Below are 27,810 nucleotides of genomic sequence, written 5' to 3'. Positions count from 1 at the left end.
GCCCAAGACGATTGACCCAGAGCCGAAAGCCCAAAGAAGCCCAGATTTCCTCACTCCAGAACCAACTGGCCCACAAGGGTTGCTCGAGGATATGGTCCCATGGATGATCCGAAATCCATCAACCAATCAGAACGCTTCATCAAAGTCGTCTTCTTGTTCATCCTACCGTTCGCCTCCAACGTCCCCTCCATCACCGTCCACGTGTCCTTCCTACGTGTGATGGACATATATAGCATAAATAAATTAATAAATAGTCGTATTTTATTTTTATTTATGTTAATAGTAAAATTAGATTAATAAAAAAATAAAAAAATAGCTAATTGATTGAGACATTGGGCTTAAATATTGGGCCCAAAAGTCTTATGGTATTCATCGTGCACTTGTGGCTTATTTTCTTAACACACACATCACGCCAACGAATATTTCAAGAAGACGAAAATAACCTTTGAAATTGGTTTATTTTTTTCATCTGGCTAAAGCCAAGACGAGGGTAGAAATGTAAAAAAGGCTGACAACCAAAATAAGGCGGTAACCCGATTTGAGGGAGAAAGCCGGATTCCTCCAGGCTCAATCTTCCGCTACTGCCACTTCTCCTCTGCGAATAATTTCGACATTGAATTCAAGCATTCCTTGATCCTTTCATCTTCGTTTTTCTCCATTTCTTGGATAATCGACGAGTTTCTTCTGCTCGGTGAGTGTTTGTTGAACAAGTTCATGTTACGGTTGCCAAGACCATGATCTTTTCGAGGATCGGAGGTTCTCTGTCTCGCTCTGCACGTTCGAGACTACGAGCTGTAATAACTAACTTCGGTTTTTGTTTATTTTGTTGATTCCTGTTGGTATTTTCTGTTTTGGTTTGATGAAGAGGAAGAAAACCTCTGATGTGCAGAATGAATATGCTGGTTTTTGCAATGGGAGGATTCTGTCGGTGAAGGAATCTTGTCTGGAGGCGAAGCCTTTTGGTACTCCATGTAATTCAAGCCTACATGGTTGCTTAGGGCTTGCGAGGGCTTATTTAACGTCAACTGGGGTTGCAACTTGTAAGCAGCTTGTTTCTAGAAAGCTCTTGGAGAATGTGGATTCTGTTCTTGCTAACCCTAGGATTCGACGCCTGTTCTCTACCCAAGCGCCGAAGAAGCGAAGTGAGTGAAGTGATAATTTCTCGTTTTTGCTCGTCGAGTTTGTGTAGTGCAACTGTTCTTCATCCACTAATCGTTTTTTTGTTTTCCTTCTAATGTTTTTATTCATGTATGATGAATTAATTTAGACTATGAGAATTACTACCCAAAGGATAAGAAGGAGATTCCAAAAGGACAAGAGCAGAAGACAGAATCTAAAGGTACTGGAGGACCTTGTCATTTGGCCTAGCGTCTGTCCTTTTCCTCCATTTGCATGTTCATGTTGATTGTCTTCTTCACTTCTGTAATTTATCATCTATAAACTAAAGATGTTAAAGAGAAAAATTAGGGAGGTATAATGTTCATGGAACTACGGAATACTCTTTATTTATGTTCCCTTTAGAGAGGGGACAGAGAATGAAGAAAGAAGTCATGGGTTTGAAAGATTTTCATCCTGGCATGTGCATATGTTTCTGTTTTTGAGAGAGAGATTGGTGTAGCTATAGATTTTATTTATTTATCTATTTGAAGTGTGGTGATTTTTAGGATTATGTAATTGTACTTCGTCTCAATACGAGCTGTAAGAGAAAGATGCTTACACCTTTAAGTATATATCATCTGAACTGTAACTCTCTCTTTTCTGCTTTCATTATGCCACTGTAAGTAGTTTTAGTTGATCTTACTGGGACTTATATTTTTTTATGCTTCCTTTGCCAGAAGACTCGAATACTGGTCACACGGATTCTCAAGAGAACTTTAGCAGGCAGTTCCAGAATTTGATCGCTCCTTTAATGTTTGTTGGCTTCATTTTTTCTTCACTTTTTATGGCTCCTCGTGAAGAGAAGCAGGTAACTTTCTAATCCCTATATTAATAACTGAGGCACATGCAAATATTTATTGGTCTAAGTTATCGATGGGTTTAAGGCTTGGCTTACTGCAAATTGATTTGTCTTATCTGTATAACACTCAATTTGTCATTGTGATTGCATTGAATATCTTTCTCTTGTCCATAAATATTTCTCTCCTTATTTGAACTTGATATCTTGGTCTTTAAAATGTGGATTATCATTGTTTTGGTGGTTTTGATATTCATACCTCCATAGGTTGGTCTTGTGGTCAAAATGTTAAATTCTAAACCCAAATGTCTATGAGATTATAGTCATAGGTTCAACAACGATGATCACCTATTTATGATATTGAGTGAACTCTAGATATTTTGTGACATTGAATTTGCAAATTCAAAGCTTTTAATTTGTATTTAAAATTGAATTTCTTAGAATCTTACATTTATATAGTAATCTAATAATATGTGATTTTATTTTTTTGCTTTAGGATTCAAAAATAATAGTCCAAATATATTTATTGTACCATTTTTCTAGTTACAAATATAAGAAGTGGTGATTAAAACAAGTTGAAGAGGATGTATAAGACTTTACATAGAGTTGGAGGTGCAGGAAAGTCGAAGTTTCTCCTTTAGGCCCTTTTATTTATAGTAGTTTACATAGAAGACTCCGTGGAACTAAAACTGATAATACTGTTGAAACTTTACTGTGGTGGCTTCGAACTTCAATGACATTTGGCAGAAGTTCTAATTAAGTTGTGGATTGGCCTATTGATGTTTGCTTTGTGTCTTGTAAATCCTCCTTATGCATCTTCTGAACTGATCAATTTATTCCACAGATTAGTTTTCAAGAGTTTAGAAATAAACTTCTTGAACCAGGTTTAGTGGATCGTATTGAAGTTGCAAACAGATCTATCGCAAAAGTGTATGTAAGGAACTTTCCACGTAAGACAGGGCAAACAAAAGATGATGTTCCTCAAGTTCCCGATTATGGAAAGCCAGCTACAGGTAACATTGGCCAATATAAATACTATTTCAACATTGGAAGTGTTGACTTGTTCGAGGAGAAGCTGGAGGAAGCCCAAACTTCTTTGGGGATCGACCCTCGTGATTTTGTTCCAGTTGTCTATGTCTCCCAAGTTAATTGGTACCAGGAATTGATGAGGTTTGCGCCGACAGCTTTGCTTTTGGGAACCCTTTATTTCATGGGGAGAAGGATGCAGGGTGGGTTAGGTGTTGGTGGCCCAGGTGGTAGAGGTGGGCGTGGGATATTTAACATAGGAAAGGCACAGATAACTAAAATGGACAAGAATGCCAAAAATAAGGTCAGGTGCATGATTTTATTTATTTGCTTTCTTGCATCATACCATGAATTCATGATAGCACCACTTTCGTTTATCACTTTACATGGTGAAAGATTTTGGGGGTTTCAGTGGTTTAATATGCTTCTGCATTCCTCTTGATGGTTCAGGTTTATTTTAAAGATGTAGCTGGTTGCGATGAGGCAAAGCAAGAAATTATGGAGTTTGTGCACTTCCTTAAGAATCCAAAGAAATACGAGGAGTTAGGAGCAAAAATTCCCAAAGGTGCTCTGCTTGTTGGTCCTCCTGGTACTGGGAAAACACTCCTAGCAAAAGCAACTGCAGGTGAATCTGATGTGCCTTTCCTGTCCATCTCTGGATCAGATTTTATGGAAATGTTTGTGGGGGTTGGGCCATCAAGGGTTAGAAATCTGTTTCAAGAGGCTAGACAATGTGCTCCAAGTATTGTATTTATTGATGAGATAGATGCAATTGGACGAGCAAGAGGGCGAGGGGGCTTTGGTGGAGGGAATGATGAGCGGGAAAGCACTCTTAATCAGTTGCTGGTTGAGATGGATGGGTTTGGAACTACTTCTGGGGTAGTTGTACTTGCTGGTACCAACAGGCCTGATATTTTGGATAAGGCTCTGTTGAGGCCTGGTCGGTTTGATCGTCAGATAACAATTGACAAACCTGACATCAAGGGACGTGACCAAATTTTTATAATTTATCTAAAGAAGTTAAAGCTTGATCAAGAGCCATCGTATTATTCACAGAGACTTGCTGCTCTAACTCCTGGATTTGCCGGTGCAGACATTGCAAATGTTTGCAATGAAGCTGCTCTAATTGCTGCCAGAAACGAAAGTAGAGTGATCACTATGGAGCATTTTGAAGGAGCTATTGACAGAGTCATAGGTGGTCTGGAAAAAAAGAACAAGGTATTATTTTTACTACCCACTACTTGAATCCCACACTCTTCCTTTCTTCTTCTTTTCTCTTTTGATGTGATGAAAGATCAAAGTGTCTTTCTTCTGAACAAAACATTAACCCAATCTACGTATCTCTCTCTTATGCATATATCATCTTTTCCTTTTATCATCCATTTGCCTCCATACTGACCATCTAATCTAAGATTTAATTTTTCTCTACTTATCCTACGAGATAAATATTGAATTTACGAATTGCTTTGAGAAATCAAAGTCTGTCTCTCATTTAACATTTAAAAATTGGGAATCATGAAACCTTCGACTTGGCATGCAAATCCAACCAATCTGTTAATTGTGTGCTTGTAGTAGATTGGCTTGTTGTAGATGCTATATTAGTGAGCCGTGGGCTGCTACTAAAGCATATTTGCTTCTTAAGAATGGAAATTAGGTTTCTTTAACCTCATTCATGCTGTTATTTTAATTAGATATCATTTTAATGGTGGATCCTACACCAAAAACTGGTAATAAGATTGTGGCAACCCCCTTAGTCTGAGACAGTAGGGCAACTTATTCCTGCTACCTATTCTGTCTCCCACGAGCCACATTGTTCTAGATCCATATAGCAATTTTTTATCTAGCTGATCCATCAAGTTGTCGATGTTAAAGGAGAAGGATGGCTTTGCAGACCTCTTGATATCCAACCTTGAATACACCATGAATTGTTTTCCTATGGACTTTGGTAGAATTTAGGATCGTTAAAACAAAATATTGAGGCTTAAGTCCCCTCACTGGCAACTGATAAAACTGTAATGACGCAGAAAATATGAAGGGTTGAAGCATGCAAACTGTTTGATAAATCTGATCTTTTTTTTTTTTTTTTTTAATGCAACTATAGAATCCTTTTACAGTTGTCTTGTTTGTTTAGGATGTCTGTATGATTCAATTATTAATAATGACCTATCAATACTCTGAGGAGGATTTACTGATCTTCTCTATTGTGAAGATTATTTTTTTTAATGGAGACAATTTTATTGATGTTTACAGAAAGGATGTATAATCTATGGGGAGGTTACTTGAAGCTTTCCCAATCTCTATCGTGAAGAATAGAGGATGCAATTTTCTTGAAGTTCGAAATGAGCTAACCCGTCTTTTTTCTCTGAACCTAGGTGATAAGCAAGCTTGAACGAAGGACTGTTGCATACCATGAATCTGGTCATGCTGTTGCTGGTTGGTTCTTGGAACATGCAGAGCCCCTGCTTAAAGTTACAATTGTCCCACGTGGTACTGCTGCTCTTGGGTTTGCTCAATATGTTCCCAATGAGAATCTTCTTATGACAAAGGAACAACTCTTTGACGTGACATGCATGACCCTTGGTGGTCGAGCTGCTGAGCAGGTAAGCATTCATATGGCCTCCTGATTACTTCCTTGATACCTAAAGAACTTATCTTGTAGTTGGCGAACTTGATCAAGCCGTACAGTGATCTATGTTTGTCTTGCACGATCCGTAATTATGAAGGATTCTAATTCTATGTTTTTTTTTTTTTGATAAAGTTCGTCTTCGTCCGTAATTTTTTGGCCCTGTGCCAGAACCTTGAAGGTTAAGCATTTTGTTTAGCGCACAAAATTTGTTATTTGATATTGTTATGCATGTAAACTATTGATGAACATATGTCACATGCTTATGAATAAACCATCTATTTACCCATAATGCTGATTATATAAATGTGAGTTTATGATGATTCATTTTGTATTCATGATTCATTTTTGAGTTTTGGCAGAATCAATGCAGACATGTCCTGTCGACTCTCTCTTCCTTTCAACTGATGAATTTTTTTCGGGCTTTCTAGTGATAGATCGAGTTTTTTCTCTGCTTGTAGGTTCTATTAGGGAAAATATCAACCGGAGCTCAGAATGATCTGGAGAAAGTGACCAAGATGACTTATGCCCAAGTTGCTGTTTATGGTTTCAGTGACAAGGTCGGTCTTCTTTCTTTCCCACAGAGGGACGAGGCGTTCGAGATGTCCAAGCCCTACAGCAGCAAGACTGGTGCAATTATAGACAGTGAAGTTAGAGAATGGGTGACTAAGGCATATGAACACACAATTCAGTTGATAGAGAAGCACAAAGAACACGTAGCTAAAATTGCTGAGATGTTGCTTGAAAAGGAAGTCTTACATCAAGACGACTTGATCCGTGTGTTAGGGGAGCGCCCATTTAAGTCATCTGAGCCCACAAATTATGATAGATTCAAACAAGGTTTCAGAGATAAAGCCGATGGAGCTAAAGAGAGTACAGAGAGTGGAAACGCTGGGAACAATACATCACAACCAGCCTTGGAAACAGGTATAGTGCCTACATTATGACACGAAAACGTGTAGCTACGTTAGGATTTGGTTCGTGATCCAAGCGCCTGCAATCTCATTGCCTCGACATCGTTCTTTGTTATTTTTCTTAGTTTTAACATAAAGAAAAAAAAATAATAAAAGCTTTTGAAGGCTGAGGGGTAAGATCACAGCTGTTTGAACTCACGAGGATTGAGGAGGTGAAATTGGATGTCTCACCTTTGATTAAAAGTGTTTGTTCTTTCTTTGTTTGGAGGTCGCTTTTGGTGAAATTGTGAAGATACTGTAAATTCCGATCGCCCTTCTAGGCTAGGGGCACATGCAAGTATAATATCTCCACGAGGCAAGCTTGTAATATAAACACCACACCTTGTGTGTTTGCTTGCCTTCTCCCAAAAGTTCTCAATAACATGGTTTTCTTTTTTTCTTTTCTTCTCTTAATCTTCTTCACATTTTAACTTTCATTTGATTATTAGTCGACTATGACGATGAACATACAAAAGATGAATATACAAAAAACTTCAATATGACGATAGTTTTGTTAATTGAATTGTTTGATATGATAATCTTTCTTCCCTTCTTTTTCCCTTCTCTGTTCTTCTCCCTTTGTCTTTTGATGTTGCTCGAGTTCCAAATGTGGACATGAATGAGCACCTTAATCTAGATGTCGAACTTTTAGACAGTGAGGCAACTAGATTTGTTGAACAACAATTTTAGAACCCAAAAGATCCAAGTGCATTATACATGACACCATTTATGTGCTTTCCACTCAAGTCGAAAGTCTACTAAAAATTAAAAATTAGAAACTACTTGGATAAACATGTTTCATAAATATTTTTAATATGCAATGGATTTATCAATCAAAAGTTTTCTTTTATAATAATTATTAAAAATTGATGATTTTTTTTTTTAATTTTAATTTTAATTTTTATAATTGTTTTAATTCATGAAAGACTGAATCTTTCGTATTAATTTTACCAACTTGTCTCAGAACGTTCCGGTTGGAAAATATCTCCCAACACTAATAGTCTACTTTTTGGGCCAAAGTTCCTTATTTGAAACCTTTATGATTCGACTAAGAATTTGTTTTAAAAAGCACTTTTAACTAATTCTTCCTTTTTTTAAAAAAAAAAAATAAAATTTAATGATTTTTTTTTCAAGGCCTTAAAAGGAGGTGGATTGTGAGATCCCATGGTTAGAATCGCTCAACAAAGCACACTCATCAAGATGAACACAAAGAATAAGAGAGAGAAAATTCAATAAGGAATATTGGCTAAAGGTTTTAGTGATAACTTTAGGTATGTACAACTGTTACATGAACACACTCTCCACAATTGTATCATATTGTCCAATTTGAGCATAAGCTCTCGTGACTTTGCTTTGGACAATATAGGGTTTCAATTTACGAAATATAGTTTTCAAAGATTTAACCCCATATAATCCACCAAATATATGGGTTAAGGGCCACCGCGAGGAGGATTGTTGAGTATTATTAGGGGTGAGTCCCACATTGATTAATTTAGTGGAAGATCATAGATTTATAAGTGAGAAATTGGTACGAGACTTTTTGAGAAAGCACAAAACAAAGCCATGATAGCTTACGCTCAAAGTGGACAATATCATACCATTGTATAGAGTCGTGATTCCTAAACACCCACCTCGATTGGAGAGGGAAATGAAACATTCTTTATAATTATAACTCTCGTTTTAACCGTAAACGAGATAATGATTGAAAAATATATATACAAAATTTTTGTTCCAATAGCTATTCCACAACTTTGTTTTCTTAAAAAAGGTTCCATTGATTGTATAGTGTGTTTGTTTGGTGGGTCACTTTGAGTTTGTAAGTTTGTGAAATAATAGCAATGGCTCCAATAATTGTTAGGAATAGTGATTTTTGTAGCCTAACCCACCTTTATCAATTATGGTGAAAGAAGTTTGCAAGTGTTATCATGTGTCAACATTTAGCACTTTCATCATAAACTTTACTTCTAAAGTTACCCAAATTTGCTTTCTCATAGTGCCAAATATAATGTGCATGTTCGTTCGATCCGTACCTATTTAATTATGTAAGGTGTAATCCTTTTTAATCAAATAAATCAAAATCGATACAGAGAAAGACCACCAATACGACGCCTTGCCCCATATGTCTCAGCGCCTAAATCAACTAGGCTTTGCATACTTACACGAATATATTAGGGTTAGACCTCATTAGCCCTAGATTGAGCCTTTTGGCACAACGAGCTTGGTTGAGTTAGCATTGTTCGGCTTCAACCCAATAATGGTGCTTACCCTTTTGTTGGACTCGCTTCTAGGTGGTCTTCGTGGGTTTTGCACGTTTTGAGTTTATTTCACTTGAGTCCTTAGAATATAAAAATGTAACAAGATCCTAACACATAATATTTTAGTCGGTGGTATAAACGTTAACTGTTCGAGTTCTACTTAACTTATCAACTAAGTAATATTAAAGTTCTTGAAAATATAAAATAACATTTAAATTATCATCGTAAACGAGTGGATAAGATATGAATTGAATTGTGACATCATTCAGAATAATATAGCATAAATTTTTCCACTATCAAACATATAAAGGCGTTCTTGAATAAATGGATAGAATTGCTTCAAAATAAAATGAAACCAATTATTGCTTAAAAGCTTGTGATATAATTGATGCACATTATTATTATTATTATTATTATTATTTGCAGATATATAGTAAATTATAAGAATGATAGGACAATAAATATTGTATTGGATAATTACATAAACAAGAAGACCAAAAAATATGGCCCCTTGGGTTTATTCTTTTTAACATAATCATAAAATTTAATGATTACTTCAAATAAATTATTTCCATACCATTCTTTTAAACAGAAGTTAATTGAAAAAAAAAACCCATTAAGTCCCGTTGTTTTTGTCAATGTTTCGTTCGTTAGTAGGTTTTTTTTAGTAGTGTCCGTACTTTTAAGGGATACTCATAAGTTAGGTTGGGTCGAGTTAAGATATTTTTTTTAGATCAAATCCAATGGTTCGAATTATAAATTTTTTCAATCCAAACCACTCTGATTAAACAATGAATTCAACTCACAACCAAACTGAATTTATGAAATTTTCATTTATTTGAACTCAATTCAACCCAAATAAATTCATAATCCAACTCAAATCATACGAATTGAATTAGATTAGTCGAGTTTTTGGGATCATATCTCTGATTCCGTTGTTTAACAATGTAATTAAAAAATCCCATTGGGAGGAAATTTACATTAGGAAAAAGAAAACAAAGGTTTGGAAATATGTGGCATCCAATGGCGGAAAAGGGGCAATTTTTGAGGAGTTTGGTGGGTTGAAAAGTATCGAAGTCCAATATGTACAAACAGGGAAACAGCTTGGGTGCTCTCTCCTTTTAACGTCACCCCATAAGTCTAAAACTTGTAAGGAATCACGATCCCAATAATGATATAATATTGTCAATTTTGAACTCGAACAAAGTATACTATAGAGCATTCTTTAAGATTTATGGAGCCTCCAAACAGACTCCCCTTAATCGAGGCTCGACTCTTTTTTTGTAGTCCTCGGACAAAGTACACTCTTTTGTTCGACACTTGAGGATTCTATTGACATGACTCTAATACCATTTTAGGAATCACAAATCTACACAATTGTATGGTATTGTCAACGTTGAGCATAAACTTCTGTGAGTTTGCTTTTAACTTCTCCAAAAGGTCTTATACTCCGTATTATTTACTTATAAACCTATGACCATTCCTTAAAGGAGCTGACGTGGACTCTCTCCCGACAACGCTCAACAAAAACTTTTGGCTATTTAAACCCTTGAATCCCTCTCTTTCACCTCCCCTTCCACCTCCTCTAACCCTCTTTCTTCTTCCCCATTACAGTTCATAGCCACCAAATGCCGACCTTTGATTGCCTTCTTTTTGGTAAGCTCCAGTCGGTATTAAAATCGACTGTGTTTTTCTTCGTTTTTGTCTCCATTTTCATAACAGTAGTTTCTAAACCTGCAGATCTGGATGACACTCTGTATCCTGTAAGCTCTGGCTTAGCAGCTGCTTGTAAAAGCAACATTCATGGTGGGTTTTGTTTTTGTGTTTTTTTGTTTGGTTTTTTTTAACGTTGTTCTTGTCAGAATATTGTTCCTTTCCTTCTGCAGGTTATATGGCCGAGAAGCTTGGGATTGAAAACAGCAAAATCCCAGAGCTGAGTAACCTGCTTTACAAGAATTATGGAACATCAATGGCTGGTCTCCGGGTATGTTTTTTTTTTCTTCTCTCTCTGTCTCTCTTTAAGAACATTCTCAGGAAGAGTTTATTCAAAGTGCTGTTTCTTTTGGTTTTTATATTGTAGGCTATTGGCTATGACTTCGATTATGATGAATATCACAGGTATAGCAACCTCCACTCTCATTTTTTTGCTTCCATCTAAACCCAATGGCTCGCCTTCATTGATCAATCTGGGTCACTAGATTCGGGGCTGAGTATTGGAATGTTACTAAAGTCTCATGTCGATTAGATCATAACACTGTTTTTATGGAAACCCTTTTATCATGGAGGAATCTAAATCAAAATTTTAACGTTTTTAGACTCAATGAATGATGTTATACATACGGAGGATTTGTTGTCCTAATTCTTTTATATTCCTAAATGGACTGTGAGATCCCAAATGGGTTAGAGAGGGAACTAAATATTTTTTTCATAAAGGTGTGAAAACCACTTACTACCAAACTTGTTTTAAAAATCTTGAGGGGAAGGTTAGAAGGAAAAGCACAAAGATGACAATATTTCATAGTAGTTGAGCCTCAAAGGGGGTGGACACCATGTGGTGTGCCAGTGAAGAGGCTGAGCCTCAAAGGGGGGTGGACATCAAGTGGCGTGTTAGTGAGGAGGCTGAGCCTCAAAGGGGGGTGGACACCAGGTGTCGTGCTAGCGAGGAGGCTGGGCCCCAAGGGGGTGGACACCAAGCGGTGTGCCAGTGAGGACGTTGGGCCCCGAGGGGGGTGGACATCGGGCGATGTGTCAACAAGGACGCTGGGCCTCGAAGGAGGGTGGACACCAAGCAGTGTGTCAGCGAAGATAGTGGGCCAAGGTGGATTAGGGGGTCCCACATTGATTGGAGAGGGACCCAAAGTGGGGTGGATTGGAGAGTCCCACATCGATTAGAGAGGGAAACGAGTGCCAATGAGGACGCTAAGCCCCAAAGAGGGGTGGATTGTGAGACCCCGCATTGGTTGGAGAGATAAACGAAGCATTGTTTACAAGGGTATGATAAGGGTGTGGAAACCTCTATCTAGCAAATGCGTTTTAAAAACTAAGGAAAAGCCTAAAAGGAAAAGTAAAAAAAAAAAAAAAAAAGACGATGTTTGCTAGCAGTGAGTCTCACAATTTTGTTCTTCATTTCAAACTCACACCAGTTTTTTTTGGTAAACCCTTCACGAATTTCAAACTATTTATTGAAAAACTTACACCGAGTTTTTCTCTTGTATTTGTATTTGTTCCCATGGAATATTCAAGAAGTGTATGAGACTAAAGCATCCATTATTCCTTAGGACAGGTTTGTTCATGGAAGATTGCCATATGACAACTTAAAACCTGATCCCATTTTGAGAACCCTTCTGCTCAGCCTCCCTTACAGGAAACTTGTAAGTTCTTCACAAGAAAGCACTTCAAATTCTCATCCCTTTTATGTTTTGATCGTTCTCTCAACAACCCATCTCCATTTTTGTATGAAAAAGCAGATCTTTACCAATGCTGACAAAGTTCACACAGCCAAAGTTCTTAACAAACTAGCCTTAGAAGACTGTTTTGAAGGCATTATCTGCTTTGAAACTCTCAATCCCACTAAAAATCGCCCTAGTTTAGATGAAAAACAGAGTTCAAGCACTGAAATCTTTGACATAATTGGCCATTTCTCTCAAACAAGCCCTGTAATGGAGCTGCCAAGCACTCCCATTGTCTGCAAACCATCAAAAGCTGCCATTGAATGGGCTCTCAAGATTGCTAACATCGATCCTCAAAGAACAGTAAGAACATGGCCTTGGAATTAAGTTTTGGTTAAATTGGCTCTAATTTGCTTGCGTTTTTGAGTTGTTTTTGTGCTGTTTTTCAGCTGTTTTTTGAAGATAGTGTCCGCAACCTTCAAGCAGGCAAGCGACTTGGGCTTCAAACTGTGCTGGTGAGTTACTGACGAACTTAAAATCAACCTTTAAGAACAAAGTTGTGATTTCCCACGTTGGTTAGGGAGGAGAACAAAACATTCTTTATAAGGATGTGGAAACCTCTCCCTAGCACACATGTTTTAAAAATCTTGAGGGGAAACTCGAAAGGGACAATATGTGCTAGTGGTGGACTTGAGCCGTTACAAATGGTATTAGAACCTGGGCGCTGTGCCAGCGCGTAGGCTGGCCCTAAAGAGGGGTGGATTGGGGGACCCATAATGATTGGAGAAGGGAACAAGTGTCAGCATCACAAGACGGTGTGCCAGCAAGGACGTTGAACCCGAGGGGGGGGTGGATTGGAGGTCCCACAACGATTAGGGAAGGGGATAGGTGCCAGCGAGGACGTTGGGCCGTAAAGGAGGGTGGATTGTGAGAGCATTGGTTCGAGAGGAGAACAAAGCATTATTTGTAAGGGTGTGGAAACCTCTCGATGCGTGTTAAAAATCTTGAGAGGAAGCATGAATGAGAATTCCCAAAAAGGACCATAGATATTAGCGGTGGGCTTATGCCGTTACAAAAATCATAAGCTTCTCGTGCTAATTTTTGTGTAGGTTGGGACTTCCCAAAGAAGCAAAGGAACAGATTATGCAGTCGAAAGCATTCACAACATAAAGGAAGCAATTCCAGAGCTTTGTGAAGTTGAAATGAAATCAGAACTCAATTACTCAGCCAACAATAATGTAGCTGTGGGTGTGGAGACTTCTGTGACAGCTTAGAAATCAATGCCTTCTTTGGGTTAAATGTTAAATTTGTAATCTATGTCAAAAGTTTAATAAAATTGCTGTTCAGTCCTCAACCCCCGTCTCGCTATCATGATTTTCCGTCTTCGGTAGTGATCTCACTTTCAAAAAAGGGTCTTGACTTATGAACCGAACACGTAGTTCTATAGCTGAACTAGTTACTACCTATGGGACATGGGTTTCATGATTTTATCTTTGGTAGTGATTTCACTTTCGAAAGGGGTCTCGACGTGTGAATTGAACATATAGCTCTATAGTTGAACTAGTCACTGAATACGGGTTTCATGATTTTACGTCCTTGGTATTGATCTCACTTTCGAAAGGGGGTCTTGATGTGAACATGTAGCTCTATAGTTGAACTAATCACTAACTATGAGTTTCATGATTTTTCGTCTTTGGTAGTCATTTGACTTTCGAAAGGGGGTTTCGACGTGAAAATTGAACACGTAACTCTATAGCTGAACTAGTCACTAACTACGAGTTTCCTGATTTTTCGTCTATGGCAATAATCTCACTTTCAAAAGGGGGTCTCGACGTGTAAATTGAACTCATAGCTCTATAGCTTAACTAGTCACTACATGCGGGATTCAGGATTTTCCGTCTTTGACACTGATCTCACTTTTAAGAAGAGCTAAAAAAAAAAAAGTTTTTATTATATATATAATAAAAAAATAATAAATCTAAATTAAAAATGGTTGAGTGTGGTTTATAATATTTTAAATTATTTAAAATTTATGAATTTAGCGAAAATGAAATCAAAATAATATTTAAAAGTTAAAAAATTAAAGATTTTAAAAATTGAAAATAATAAATAAACCAGACGCTGCCTCTATTTTCTGTTGCGCGCGCTGGTTCGGGTAAGGGCCTTTATATGTCATAACCAGAAGCACCCAGATGGAATGAAGCAGTCCATGGCGATGCTAACACGTGTCCCATTAGCCTACTCCATCCCAACCCCGAAGTCTACCCTTTCTCCACCACTGCCCTTTCATCAATGTCATAATCGTTGTTCCCTGCCCAATTCCAATTCAATCTCGTCTCTCTCATTTCAAATCGTTACCTCCTCCATTTCTCCGACCTCCCAGAAGGGTTTCAGAAGGCGCCGCCGCGTCGGTGCTCTTTCGCTGGTTGCAATGGCGGATTCTGGTCCTAGAACTGTCCTCGTCACCGGAGCTGGTGGCAGAACCGGTAACTCTGCTCTTTTATTTGCTTGTTTATTGTTGTTTTGCTTATGTTCGACTGTTGAGGAAATTGTAGGGCAGTTTAAGGCAGAATTAGTAGTGGGGTTTCGATTTTTTCTTCCGGGTATGGAATTTTATCTTCGTGTCTCTGGAACTGGTTGTTCAATGTCTTCCCTGTTGAGGGTTTAGGTTTTATGTTGATTTGGTTTTTGATTTGGAAAATTGGAGCCACTGACTTAACTTTTTTGCACATGGGACATTGAATATTAGCAAGTAGCGTTGAGGATGGTTGGCAGAGGAGTCCCACATCGGCTAGATAATTAAGGAGTGGATCATAGGTTTATAAGTAAGGAATACATCTTCACTGGTACGGGGGAAACCAAAACCAAAATCATGAGAATTTATGCTCAAAGTGGACAATATCATACCACTGTGGAGAGAGTCGTGAATTCTGATGAGGTTTCAAAGACATGCCCTTAACTTAGTCATGTCAAAAGAATCCTCAAATGTCAAATCAAGAAGTTGTGAGTCTCACAGGTGTAGTCAAAAGTGACTAAAGTGTTGAACAAATAGTATATTTTGTTCGAGAGCTCTAGAGAAGGAGTCGATCCTCAATTAAAGGGAGACTGTTTGAGGGCTCCATAGGCCTTATGGGAGACTCTATGGTGTACTTGTTCGCATCCTGATATCCTATGGATTAAGATATTTCTTAGCTGTCAACTTCTTGTAAAATTTATTCGAGCTCTCTATCTGATTGGTTCGCTTGTACACAAATTCTGCAGCTTCGAAATTGGTTTATGGATTTCGGAGCGTGTTTGAAGTGATTTTCTTAGTGCTTAAAAAGGGTTATTAAGCATTTTGTATAAGCGCTTAGATTCCTAATAAGGTTTTGTTGGTCCTGTTTGGCAGGTCAACTAGTTTACAAGAAATTGAAGGAGAGGTCAGATGAGTATGTTGCAAGAGGTTTGGTTAGAACTGAAGAGAGCAAGCAGAGTATCGGTGGAGCAGACGATCTTTTCATTGGTGATATTAGGAATGCAGATACCCTTGGTCCTGCAATTCAAGGCATTGACGCGCTCATTATTCTTACGAGCGCCGTGCCAAAGATGAAGCCAGGGTTTGATCCAACCAAAGGTGGTAGGCCTGAGTTTTACTTTGAAGATGGAGCATATCCTGAACAGGTACCTCAACAGTCTCTTCTTTTCTTTTCTTTTCTTTACTGCAAACCTTATTATGTATTTACGTGAGATCACACGTTGGCTGGAAAGGAGAACGAAGTATTTCTTATAAGAGTGTGAAAATCTCTTTCTAGTAGACGCGTTTTAAAACCTTGAGGAGCCCAAAGAGGGCAATATTTGCTAATGGTAGGCTTGAGCCATTATGAATGGTATAGAGTTAAACAATGGGCAGTGTGCCAACGAGGACGCTGACCCCAAAGTAGGTGGATTGTGAGATCCTACATTGGTTGGAGAGGAGAACGAAACATTCCTTATAAAGGTGTAGAAACCTTTCCCTAGTAGACGCGTTTTAAAACCTTAAGGACCACAAAGAGGAAAATATTTGCTAGCGGTGAGCTCGAGCTTGAACTGTTACAATTTCGCTCTCTGATGGACGTTCGCGTGTAGGTTGATTGGATTGGCCAAAAGAATCAGATAGATACTGGTGAGTGATTGGATCGCTCTTTTTTCTTTTCGTATCGTTTTCATGAGTTTCAAATGATGAAATCATATCATGATTCGAAACAGCCAAGGCTGCAGGAGTTAAGCAAATCGTTTTGGTCGGGTCGATGGGAGGAACAAATATCAACCATCCCTTGAACAGTTTGGGTAATGGAAACATATTGGTTAGTATTATCTTTCCAATTACTTGATCTTCTACTTTTGGAAATCGTGAGAAACAGTATCTAACTCTTTTCATTATACAAAAGGTTTGGAAACGGAAGGCCGAGCAGTATTTGGCTGACTCTGGTGTTCCTTACACCATCATAAGGTACGTCGTTGATCGAGTTGATCGAGTTTCATATTCATTGTCACCACAGAGAGTTCTGTACCTTTGCTCAAAACATAACCACTTGAAATTCTCAGAAAGTGCTGTTTTTGTGTTCCCATCTGGTTGGAAATATTGTCACTAATTAACTTTACTCAGCTTGATCAAACCATTATTAGGATTTTAAGATCTTTCTTTGGTTCAAAATCTTTATATTCCATACTTCCTAGTTTATTTGATTTCGGGTTCTAAATACAAACGTCGAATGTCTGTGTTCCTGTTCGATTTAAGCGTTCGTTCTTTATTAGTTCCTGTCAATGTACCAAATTGGAATAGTGTTTGTCAGGGCTGGAGGTCTGCAGGATAAGGACGGTGGGATACGAGAACTGCTAGTAGGGAAGGATGATGAACTTCTTCAGACGGAGACGAGAACCATTGCCAGGGCTGATGTCGCAGAAGTCTGCCTTCAGGTACTTGCCTACATTGTTTATGCTCATTTGAAATTATCCCAAAGGACGACTATTAAATACTATGAACTAAATAAGTTCAAATTTGTATTTAAAACACTATGATTGGTCATTGCTCACCGTCATCACCCATCATTGCTGAGCATATCAATGGACTACTGTAAGTTGGCCGATGTATGGAGGGTTCGTCGATGGTGGGCAGTGGTCTCAGGGCGTGGAAGGTGATAGTGTGAGGGTATTTTAGTCATTTTGAAGAGATCTCAAGTTAAACATCTAAAAAAATCTATGGAATAGTCTATCATTTTTCATGTTTAACATTTAATCCAAGCTCGAAACTCTGGAACAGGCACTGCAATTTGAGGAGGCCAAATTCAAGGCGCTCGATCTAGCCTCGAAACCTGAGGGGGTAGGCACGCCGACGGCCGATTTTAAGGCCTTGTTCTCTCAAGTGACGACGAGTTTCTGAGTGGGTCATGTTTGTAAGGTCATTCTTTTCTAATGTAGTATTGTTGCCCAGAATTGTTTGGCTGCTAATAAACTCTGAACTGTGAGCTTTGAAGAGGGTTGGAAAAGGCTGTTAGGAGCTTTTACAACTTTCGTGAAGAAACTATATTAGTAATGAAGGAAAATGGGAAATAATCAAAATCAAAGTGGAGATGGAAATTGACGTTCGGAATCGATAACGTAGGTGACACGCGTTAGGCGGGAAGTGGTGTATGTGGCTAGATGGAAGGATGACACGTGTCAAATGTTGGGTGGTGCTGTGTGACTGGGCAATGGGTGAACGCGTGTCAATCATTGGTAGGTGCACATAATAGGAACCGAAATGCAATCAGAATGTCGACCTGACTTAACCCGTCTCGGAAGCTCAGTCTGCGTGTGCCACATGTAGTAACATCGTAAATCACAAAAATTCTTATGCAGTCGAGGTTCTACCGTGGGATTTGGTTTAGTCAACTTGTGGATGCCCCATGGCAAGCCAATAACAAGCATACTCTTCCCTTAGGCGTGTTTGTACACGAGAGTGGACCACCTCTTGTGCGTGTGTGGGCGTATGTAAGCACGTGAGTAACCTCTTTTTGCTCTGATCCACTGTGTGATTATCCTTGTAGAGTGTAGGTAGTGGAAATAGAATAAGACTAGGGTGTGAGCGTGTTAGTTTGACTAGACAATAACTTGGGATGGAACGCCTCCAGTAATTTGAGCGCATTAGAATCGTGAGAGACGATCAAATGGTTTAACCCAAGTGCTCCCAATTGAATCAGACTCAAGGAGTCGGAATTGAGAAACTGGGAGACATGAATCCATGGCAAGGCCGCCAAACCACACGATGACAACCTGGTAAACAAGGTTAGCTGTCTAGATTGATAGCAGCGAGTACAATGTCTATGGAGCTTCTACTTCTCTTTCCACTCTAATACGATACAGTCGAGTGTTAAATTGGTTAGGGACGTGTGACTTGATAATTCGTTTGGATTACCCAACACAATAGACCCGTCTTGTGGTAGGCGTTGATCATGTGGATAATCACTAGAACTCGTAGGTATACAGGTGTATAGGTATTTTTATTAATTTAGCCTTAAAAATACTGGTGCAAACAATTATTTCTTTTAGAAGGTGAAAAAAAATGCTATACTGTCTAAATATGAAATCATCTCGAAACGACATCGTTTGTCTTGAGAAACATAGTAAAATCAACAAAAAGCGGCTACGAAATGCACCAGCATCTGCAGAACATTTGGAGGAGAGTGACATGGCGGTTCTTCCCACCACAAATTGCCACAAACTCCAAAACCAAAACCCGATCTTCTTCGCCGGCGGCTGCCAGAAAAGTCACCGCTCTGCTGCCGCCTTCAGTATTCGATTTAATGGCCAGAAGCTCCGTCGGCCGCTCATCATAAGCGAAACGCGCGCCACATCGAATTCAAGCGCGAACGGAGACCAAGGTACTCGCCTCTTCGTCCTTCTTTCATGTTTTATGTAATCGACGTATAGACTATGATGAATTAGGGCATTTGAATCGTGTTCATAGATGGCGAAGTGGACAATCTGGGGGTTAAAGCTGCATTATCCATGCTCAAATTCTACAAACGTAAGTAGAATCGTGTTATTTCTTCGGCTTACACTTCTAATTCGAAGAATCCACTTAAATTTCGTTCGGGAATTGAAGGGAAGGATAATTTTTTAGTACTGATTCGGAGTGAAATGTGAGCAGGAGAAATCTCGCCGTTATTGCCAAATAGTTGTCGCTATTTACCTACATGTAGTGAGTATTCCATGCAAGCTTACAAGAAATATGGTGTTGCGAAGGGTACTATTTTGACTGCTTGGCGTCTCTGCCGCTGCAATCCCCTTGGTAATGACATTACTCTCATTCAACCTTCGGGAACGGAATTTGTCGATGTTTTTTCTTTGATTTTTGATTCTAGGTCATTGCTTCTTTGTAGGTGGATCTGGGTTTGATCCTCCACGATGGTTTGATGAAGAAAGGTTGCCAGAACCAGAAGATTGACAATTTCAAATACTGCCATAGTAATTGGTATGTCCTGATGCAGACCATGAATGATTTTTCAATTTGCTTTCCTGAGATTACATTCTAGGCAAATAGGTTATGCAAATGCACTGATCTCAAATCCACTCCTTAGGGGTCCAGCGAGCGGCACATGAGTTCTGATATCATTTGTAACAGTCCAAGTCCACCGTTAATAGATATCATCCTCTTTGACCTTTCCCTCAAGGTTTAAAACGCGTATGCTAGAGAGAGATTTCCACACCCTTGTAAGGTTCAAATCCATCCCTTGGTGGCCCAACGTCCTCGCTGGCACACCGCCTATGTCTGGCTCGATACAATTTGTAACAGCCCAAGTCTACCGCTAACAGATATTGTCCTCTTTGAACTTTCCCTCATGGGCTTCTCCTCAAAGTCTTAAAACGCGTATGCTAGGGAGAGTTTTCCACGCCCTTATAAGGAATGTTCCGTTCCCCTCTCCAATCAATGTGGGATCTCAAATATAATATCAGTTAGCCGTGGACTTAGACTGTTACAATAAATTAGGGAGGGTTTTGATGAGGAAAGATGTTGCAGGAACCAGGAATATACAGGGTAGGGTTGTGTTGATTTGAAAATAGTGAAGTTTCCCATTGAAATTGATAACTCCTGGATAAGCACATTTTGCATTAAGTTGGATAAACAAATAGACAATTCAGGTGTCAAAATAGAGCCCTTTTTTCCTAATGACTCTGAATTTAGGTTGGCTAGGTCTAGACCTTCTACAACACTGGATTTATGAAGAAAGCATGTGCAAACATTCCGACCTTAACATGATAGCTTGAGATTGCATGTTCTATATGAGGTCGACTTCCTTAAAGGGTATACGAAATGAAGATATCGTCCCACTCTTTGCTCATCGTCTATTACACTACTAGAAGATATCGTCGCACTCTTTGATTGTGTTTTGTTGATCGTCTATTACACTGCTACTACACTCGATGCAATCTAAAAAACATGGACTCGAATTGCTTAAAGTTTCGAGTTAATTTATGATTCAATATCGTTCTTATGCCTCACTCGGACATGGACTCATATACTTTCATAGACAACCCACAAAACTGAAGCCATGTTCAATCACTGGATCAAAAGTTTAAGCTATTGGGCTAAATCCATATTTTCTTTCCTCTTTTCTGCCGTTTTGAGAGAGTTTTCTGTTCTGTAATTTAATTTAGTTTAGTTTTCTGCCGCTTTTAAGGTTCTTTCACCTCACTGCTCAGATTTTTTGTGCAGGTTGTGTTGGCTAATGTGATTGATCGTTGTGCTGTTGGGGGGATCTTTGGCAGCTAATGACCTGTGCATAGTGGAAGATCTAATGCCCTGAGCATAGTGGAAGTCTAATGCCCTGTGCATAGTGGATTGTTGTAGAAAGTAACCTGCTATACAAATTGAGATTGAATTCTAACCTCTAATCTTTTGATTCTAACCTCTAATCTTTTGATTATGTATATACGCGGTAACCGTCTAAGCCCACCGCTAGTAGATATTGTTCTCATTGAACTTTTCCTTCCAGATTTCCTCTCAAAATTTTAAAATACGAGAAGTTTCAACACTCTTATAAAAAATATTTTGTTCCCTTCTTCAACCAACATGGGATCTCACAATCCACCCTCTTCGAGGCCAGCGTCCTTCTTGACACTTGTTTTCCTCTCCAATTGATATGAGATCTCACAATCCACCTCCTTCAAGGTCCAGTGTCTTCACTGGCACCACTCAGTGTCTGGTTTGATACCATTTGTAATAGTCTAAGCCCACCGCTAGCAGATATTGTCTTTTTAGGCTTTTCTTTTCGGGTTTTCTCTCAAAGTTTTAAAATGTGTATGGTAGGGAGAGGTTTCCACCCTTATAAAGAATTCTTCAATCGAGGTTGGATCTCACACTTTTCCTCTCCCCTTCGAGGCCAGCATCTTTGTTGGCACTCATTCCCCTCTCCAATCGATATAGATCTCACATATGTCTTGACTAGTTGAGTAACACTAAGTTGGTAAAATTCGAAAATGTTAGAATTCATATGTTATTTAGTATTCTTGAGTTGTTCCATACGGATAGACTTCAACACTTACGTGGCTTAGATCTTAGATACATTAGAGATTTACGTTAAAATACAAAGCGTAATGACCATAGTAAAGATTTTTAAATTAAATTAAATATTTAAAATATAAAAACTAAAATTTAAATTAGCATACAAACCATAATATAAATTTTTGTGATTTATATCCAAAAATAAATTTGAAAGTAAAAAAATTGGATCATGAAAAAATTACATGTAATTATACAATTTCTAGTTCGAGGTTTTAATTGATGTGTTTGGAATTATAAATTTAATTAATCAATTTTTGGTCTATGTTTGAAAATACTGAAAAAAATCCGATTAAATAAAAGAAAAATAAAATAGGACGAATTTTTCATTTTTCTGCAGCAATAAACCAAAGTAACCAGTTCTTTCGCTCGGCTTTATCGTCAGATGAGCAAAAATCTCTCTGCGTGTCGGGAACCAAATCGGTGTCTACTCTTCGCCAACGCCAAGCAATGAGATATCCTCGTTCTTCAATTCTGTAAGCTTCGTCGATTCTCTCCTTCTGCAAACGACAATGGCGTTGCGAGCTGCTAATAGTTGCTCGGTTTTCCGCTCCGCTTCGTCCCCGCCTCTCTCTGCCTTCCGAACATGCCTCTTCAATGACAGGAGCTCGAAATTGAAGTATAGGTATCCTGTATTATGGCACAAACAACAACGTTTTAGGAGTGGCGGACAGCGATTCTACTCCTTGTATAGTATAGTCGAAAACGTTGTCGAAGAGCTCGAAGCTCTGCGCAGGCGAAAGAGACCTTCTGCTACCGCTAAGTACGTTTTTGCTTCTCAATTGTAATATTTTGCTTTTAGTTCAGATAATATCCAAAACTATTTTGTGCATTCAGCTTTTGTTATGAAAGTGCATTTTCTATTTCTCTTGATTGAGTTGAGCTGAAATATGTGCTATGCTATGAATTTCATCTTGACTTTGATATTTGGTTAAAAAAAAAAAAACAAACGTAATGAATTTCTCCAAGTAAGGGTATACTGTCTCAAAGGTTGTATGTGTTGGATGATGGAAGTCCCACATTGACTAATTTAGGGTGTGATCATGGGTTTATAAGTGAGGAATACTAACTCCATTGGAATGAGGCCTTTTGGGGAAGCCCAAAGCAAAGCCATGAGAGCTTATGCTCAAAGTGGACAATATCATACCATTGTGGAGAGTCGTGTTCGTCTAACAGTATGATCATCTGGAAGTTGAGTATCTAGTATTTCTTCGTTATTTTCCAATAATGAGCAAAAAGTTTTATGTATTCAGAATGGGATTGGTGGATATGGGCAGTGGAGAGCTTACCGAAGATAAGCTTATGAACCAGACATTGGAAAAGGGACGGTTACTGGAGTTCAAGAAGGACTCGGAGAGGGTGCTACTGGCAGTTGCTCAGAGACCTGATGGGAAAAAAAACTGGATGGTGTTCGATCAGGTTCTAGTAAAAAAAAAAAATAGCGCACCATTTTGTTTGAATTGGCTACTAGGTTGATTAATGGCTTATTATTTTTATAAGTTCAAGGAAAGTTTTCAGTACATAACTCTAATTTTCTCTTGATCCATTTTTTCTTTGACAGAATGGTGTGACATCATCCATTAAGCCACAGCAAGTTACATACATTGTTCCAGGTGTTGAAAATTTTGACCAGACAGAAATTGCAGACTTCATTAAGAGAGCTCAGAATAACTTGGTTTGTTCTTTACTTGGAAATACTAGAGCCTTGTGTCACATTGACTGGTAGTGATTCATTATCTGATTTGAGCCAATAATTATGAGTGCAGGATCCAACGCTGCTGGAGTTCGCTTGGCTTGAGCTTCTTGAACAAAATAAGGCAGTGACTACCGAAGAACTAGCTGAGGTTATGTATTGTCTAGGTATCATTGATCAGTTGATAATTGTTCCATCACTGACTATAGTTCCTTCTACAGATGATATTTGGGAATACAGAACCTCTTGATAGCTATTGTGCGCATCTGTTGTTATCAAGAGATGAGTTATACTTCACTGTTCTGCAGACAAAAGGTTCGCGATCTTTTTATGGTCCAAGACCCACTGATCAAGTACGCATTATGTTTTAGTTCGAAACTTTCTTTCATTTAATGATTATCAAACACAACTACTAGATTCTTAGAGATCCTTATATGGTGGGGCTTTTTGGAATGTCCCTGCTTCAAGAAAATTTGTAAATTAAATAATGATGCTTCAATTTTTTTCTTTAATCTTAATTTTTTCATGGGGGTGGGCAGTTCAACTTGATGCTTCTGAAAGATATAGAATGTTCAACTGCAGACTGTAAAGGATAATAATTTTGTAAAAAGTATAGAGTTTTCTTGAGTTTGCTCTAGGTTTATGTGGTGCCATGACATTGAATAATTAAATATTAACGATTCTAAGGCCATCTCTCTTATTCATTTAAGAGATGCTTTCGATTGATGTATAATACTACTTTCTCTCTCTCTCTATTGTGTGTTGGCAAAACACCTCCAGAGTCCATCTTGACCCTTTTATAGACGTGATATTGTGTCACCAGTTAAAACAGGGGAAGATGTGTTAAGAGGTGATGAAGGCCCTAATCTATTCATACATGGTATATGATCTCAGATATATGAACAGGATCGCGATTAGTTGTTTTTTTAAAAGATAGAAACACTTGTCTTGACAAGAGAAAAAAGTGAACAAAAATGAAAGGAGGCTCATTATCCAATCCTTACCTTCAAGGGATACGGATGTATCCAATTACTCACTAGTAAAATCCAATGAAAAGGAAGAAGTAGAGAATGCTTAAGTAGTGGAAGACAAATGGCTAACTGCAGTTCCTCCCACACATTTCCCACCTTCTCCTCTTATGAATGTTATTACAGATGATAGGATATTCACTTAAGTAGCCTTGTATTGTTTTTTCCCTGCCGAGCTTTCTTCAATTAGCTGGATTTTGTTTTTTCTATCTTATGATCCGTCACATGGCAAATATTTGTGCTAGTGGATTTGTTTATCACGTCATCCATTAGTGCGCAGTGTTTTCCTCACTCTAAAATATTTTCTAATTCCTTTTTTGAAAGCCAGGTTGAAGAACTTCAACGTACTAAGCTTGCAAGGGAAGCCGCTGAAAATGAGCTTCAAAAGTTTGTAGAATTGCTGAAATCTGCTAAGGCGATGCCTTTGAAGGCTAAACCTCCTAAATCTTCCTGGGTAACTGAAGAGAAAACCAGACACAAGATTGAGTCTCTCGAATCTTATGCTATTGATTCTTGCAAGGATGCTGAACAAAGGATAACAGCTGGGATGGTAACTCTTTTCATGTGGTTTACTTGATGAACGAAAACAACATGTTCATCCATTTCCTTAACTGTGTTCGATATTTGTCTCTTCCTTAGATTCTCAAGGCCATGGGACTGGTGAAAACAGCATCATCAGCGGTTAATCTTCTCATAGACATAGGATATTTCCCTTGGCATGTTAATCTTGAACTTCTGAAGTTAAACATTCGGACAGATCATTCAGATGAAATTATAGCAGCAGCTGAATCACTTTTACTGGAGGCATCTGATGCTGATGAGGTAGTGTCAGGTTCCTATCATTGGTTTTTCTTTTTTCTTTTACTTTTTTGGAAGCTCTATGCTTATGTATAGGTCATAATAGTGCGATAACATAAGAGTAAAAAGTTACCTCATGTTCTATGAAGCACGGACATTATTTTAGGCAGAGTATCTGTGTTGGACACGTGTCTGACACGCAGATTATGTGTCCATTATTTATTTATTCTTGGACATGTTGGATACGCCGGCATAAATTTTTAGCAAAAACAAGGCCCAACCAATTATTTTGAGTGCATATTTAAAGCTCCGTCTAATTTAATTTTTAAACAAATAAAAATCATTAAAAAAAAAGATATTAAAAACACAAGAAGTTGAAAGCCTGCTATATTTCTGTTTCTGTTTCTGCAATTCACGAAGAAGCAACATCCACTACACCACCAGCCTTTTTTTGTTCATGGCCACTCACTGCAAATTTCTGTGTGCTTTTTAGTAGAGTACCTTTAGTATTTTTTATGTTAAATTTACATATATCATTAAAAAAAAAATGTATCCTCAACATGTTCGTGTCTGTGGCCCGTGTTTGTATCTGTGCATCTTAGCTTATGTTGATTATTATTTGAGAATCTCCCATGCTTCCCTGCCATTTGCATGAGAGAGCTTCAGAAGCTTGAATTTTACCAACAGTTAATCCCATCCAGGACTTGTAAATCTTCATTTGTATTTATTAATTTATTGCTACTATGTATTTCACATTTTGCAGCTGATCAGATAAAGTTGTCATGTATTATTCTATACCCTTTCTGTTTAGGTTAACAGGAAGAATCTCACACATTTGAAGGTTTATGCCATTGATGTTGATGAAGCAGATGAGGTGATTATATAAAATTAAAAATATATCTTCAATTGAAATTCTTATTTCCATTTGTTTTTTTCCCCCTTATTTGTAATGATCAGATGAGGTAATACGTTCTTTTTCTTATTTGAAATGCTCTGGTCGAACAAATGATTATTATACAAAAAAAAAAAAAAAAAAAAAGAAAAAAACGGAAATAAGAATCATTACATCTGATGGTTTATGCCACTCTGAATTGCTATTCTTTTTTCATGAAATTTTGGGAGGCTCCACCTCATGTTCTTATCATGCAATATTGTAGCTTGATGATGCCTTGAGTGCAACAAGATTGTCAGATGGCCGAATTAAAATATGGATTCATGTTGCCGATCCAGCTAGATTTGTTCGACCAGGGAGCATAGTAGACAGGTAATTCTTAAAGCTTTAACTTGTGGTGGTATTTTGTACCATGCCCACTCTCTTTTGGTTTATCATGTATAGGGAGGCCATGAAAAGAGGCACTTCTATATTTCTTCCGACAGCCACATACCCTATGTTTCCTGAAAAACTAGCAATGGAGGGAATGAGTTTAAAACAGGGAGAGACTTGCAATGCAGTTACTGTATCTGTTGTCCTTCATTCTGATGGAAGGTAAAGCTTGTTTACACACTGTATTTTTTTTTTTTTTTTTTTTTAATATGAAACTTCTTTACTAGAAATTTTGTTCTGTTAGTTTGATGGAAAGCAAAGCTTGTCCTTACCTTATTATATTTTAATATGAGAAATTTTCACTACAAAGTTATATTTGGGGAAAAAAATTTCTGGAGGAGACCGGCACAATAAATTTCAGTTGTGAAAATAAGAAAATTTGTCTATGGGCTTGTATGCCTCTTGAAAGGTATTTTTGGCCATTCCTTTTTAGTTTTTCCTATTAGGTTTTGCAGTTCGTGAAGTTTGTTCCTGATGTCATGCAACTATCAGGTGGTTCTATGTATTCAAATCATAAAATTATTTGTCAGAGTATGGTGATACAGAAGATTTTTCTTATTACACTTTCATTTGCGTTGTTGAAATCTTTTAATTGTATTTTTCCACCTACTTTATGAACATTGTTTTAGCATATTCTGTGGGAACTGTTGCTTCTATGCGTGTCATTTTTCTTTCTTGGGTTTGTATTTGAGAAAAAAAAAACTTAATTATCTAATGGGATTGTAGAATGAAACTGTGGATTTCTTGAAGTTATGGCATTCTTTAAGATGTCTTGACGATGAACGCAAACATGTAAATGCTAACCCTTCTATGCCTTAATAGCATTGCAGAATACTCTGTGGAAAACTCAATCATCAAACCAACGTACATGCTGACATATGAAAGTGCTTCTGAGCTGCTTAGTTTGAACTTGGAAGAGGAGGCAGAACTTAAAACTCTATCTGAAGCTGCAACTTTGCGTTTAGCATGGCGAAGGCAACAGGTATCTATATAGCCGGTTATCATTTTCATTCAAGGGCTCATAGTGGCTTAAAATATTATCAAGAATGATGGTTGTTTATTAATCAAGTTCTGTGAAAACTGTTTAATTTAAAACCCTCTCAGACTTCTTCTAAAGAAGTTTGATCGGATTCTATTCCTAGAAGGCCTACTTTTACTCTTTATCTTTTTTCTTTTTGTCCTTTTTTTTTTTTTTTTTTGGTATATTA

The 27,810-nt window shown here is 38.0% G+C and overlaps 5 protein-coding genes across 12 annotated transcripts in view; all 5 read left to right on the top strand.

The window, feature by feature from the left end:
- Positions 1–534: 534 nt before the first annotated feature.
- Positions 535–6,959, top strand: LOC111438128 (ATP-dependent zinc metalloprotease FTSH 10, mitochondrial-like). Of its 3 annotated transcripts, none has more exons than XM_023076069.1 (8): positions 535–794; positions 890–1,142; positions 1,268–1,339; positions 1,836–1,966; positions 2,799–3,284; positions 3,431–4,198; positions 5,353–5,580; positions 6,065–6,959. In XM_023076069.1, exons 1-8 carry the CDS (start codon positions 735–737, stop codon positions 6,548–6,550), a joined length of 2,484 nt encoding a protein of 827 aa, XP_022931837.1. In that variant the 5' UTR covers positions 535–734; the 3' UTR covers positions 6,551–6,959. The 3 variants fall into 3 exon arrangements, with proteins under 3 accessions (XP_022931837.1, XP_022931836.1, XP_022931835.1); XM_023076068.1 differs by having other exon boundaries at positions 537–794; positions 866–1,142; positions 1,839–1,966; XM_023076067.1 differs by having other exon boundaries at positions 538–794; positions 866–1,142.
- A 3,390-nt stretch (positions 6,960–10,349) lies between these two features.
- LOC111438131 (uncharacterized protein C24B11.05-like) lies at positions 10,350–13,554 on the top strand. Of its 2 annotated transcripts, none has more exons than XM_023076077.1 (8): positions 10,350–10,467; positions 10,552–10,617; positions 10,698–10,795; positions 10,892–10,929; positions 12,095–12,182; positions 12,279–12,563; positions 12,650–12,715; positions 13,310–13,554. In XM_023076077.1, the coding sequence occupies exons 1-8, from the start codon at positions 10,440–10,442 to the stop codon at positions 13,472–13,474; spliced, it is 834 nt and encodes a 277-aa protein (XP_022931845.1). In that variant the 5' UTR covers positions 10,350–10,439; the 3' UTR covers positions 13,475–13,554. The 2 variants fall into 2 exon arrangements, with proteins under 2 accessions (XP_022931845.1, XP_022931844.1); XM_023076076.1 differs by having other exon boundaries at positions 10,674–10,795.
- Positions 13,555–14,324: 770 nt separating this feature from the next.
- LOC111438130 (uncharacterized protein At5g02240) lies at positions 14,325–17,730 on the top strand. The gene is made up of 7 exons (XM_023076075.1): positions 14,325–14,686; positions 15,589–15,860; positions 16,305–16,341; positions 16,425–16,522; positions 16,607–16,668; positions 17,012–17,135; positions 17,479–17,730. Exons 1-7 carry the CDS (start codon positions 14,398–14,400, stop codon positions 17,596–17,598), a joined length of 1,002 nt encoding a protein of 333 aa, XP_022931843.1. The 5' UTR covers positions 14,325–14,397; the 3' UTR covers positions 17,599–17,730.
- Positions 17,731–18,832: 1,102 nt separating this feature from the next.
- Positions 18,833–21,092, top strand: LOC111438132 (UPF0161 protein At3g09310). Of its 2 annotated transcripts, XR_002709620.1 has the most exons (6): positions 18,833–19,078; positions 19,165–19,224; positions 19,348–19,488; positions 19,580–19,671; positions 20,914–20,965; positions 21,017–21,092. XR_002709620.1 is itself a non-coding variant. In XM_023076078.1 (5 exons), exons 1-4 carry the CDS (start codon positions 18,886–18,888, stop codon positions 19,642–19,644), a joined length of 459 nt encoding a protein of 152 aa, XP_022931846.1. In that variant the 5' UTR covers positions 18,833–18,885; the 3' UTR covers positions 19,645–19,671; positions 20,914–21,092. The 2 variants fall into 2 exon arrangements, 1 of the variants encoding a protein (XP_022931846.1); XM_023076078.1 differs by having other exon boundaries at positions 20,914–21,092.
- Positions 21,093–22,105: 1,013 nt separating this feature from the next.
- LOC111438129 (ribonuclease II, chloroplastic/mitochondrial-like) overlaps positions 22,106–27,810 on the top strand; it is an 8,759-nt gene continuing 3,054 nt past the window's right edge. For all 4 annotated transcript variants that reach the window (XM_023076074.1, XM_023076073.1, XM_023076072.1 and 1 more), the window contains exons 1-11: positions 22,106–22,522; positions 23,013–23,178; positions 23,321–23,434; positions 23,526–23,603; positions 23,674–23,805; positions 24,809–25,030; positions 25,120–25,302; positions 26,090–26,152; positions 26,436–26,542; positions 26,615–26,764; positions 27,425–27,584. In XM_023076074.1, the coding sequence (XP_022931842.1) occupies positions 22,272–22,522; positions 23,013–23,178; positions 23,321–23,434; positions 23,526–23,603; positions 23,674–23,805; positions 24,809–25,030; positions 25,120–25,302; positions 26,090–26,152; positions 26,436–26,542; positions 26,615–26,764; positions 27,425–27,584 (1,626 nt within the window). In that variant the 5' untranslated portion in view covers positions 22,106–22,271. The remainder of the gene's footprint in view (positions 22,523–23,012; positions 23,179–23,320; positions 23,435–23,525; positions 23,604–23,673; positions 23,806–24,808; positions 25,031–25,119; positions 25,303–26,089; positions 26,153–26,435; positions 26,543–26,614; positions 26,765–27,424; positions 27,585–27,810) is intronic.

The sequence above is a fragment of the Cucurbita moschata genome, unplaced genomic scaffold (assembly GCF_002738365.1).
Source record: "Cucurbita moschata cultivar Rifu unplaced genomic scaffold, Cmos_1.0 Cmo_Scf00072, whole genome shotgun sequence".
In the NCBI taxonomy this organism is placed as follows: Eukaryota; Viridiplantae; Streptophyta; class Magnoliopsida; order Cucurbitales; family Cucurbitaceae; genus Cucurbita; species Cucurbita moschata.
This window is presented reverse-complemented; position numbering and strand designations above follow the sequence as displayed.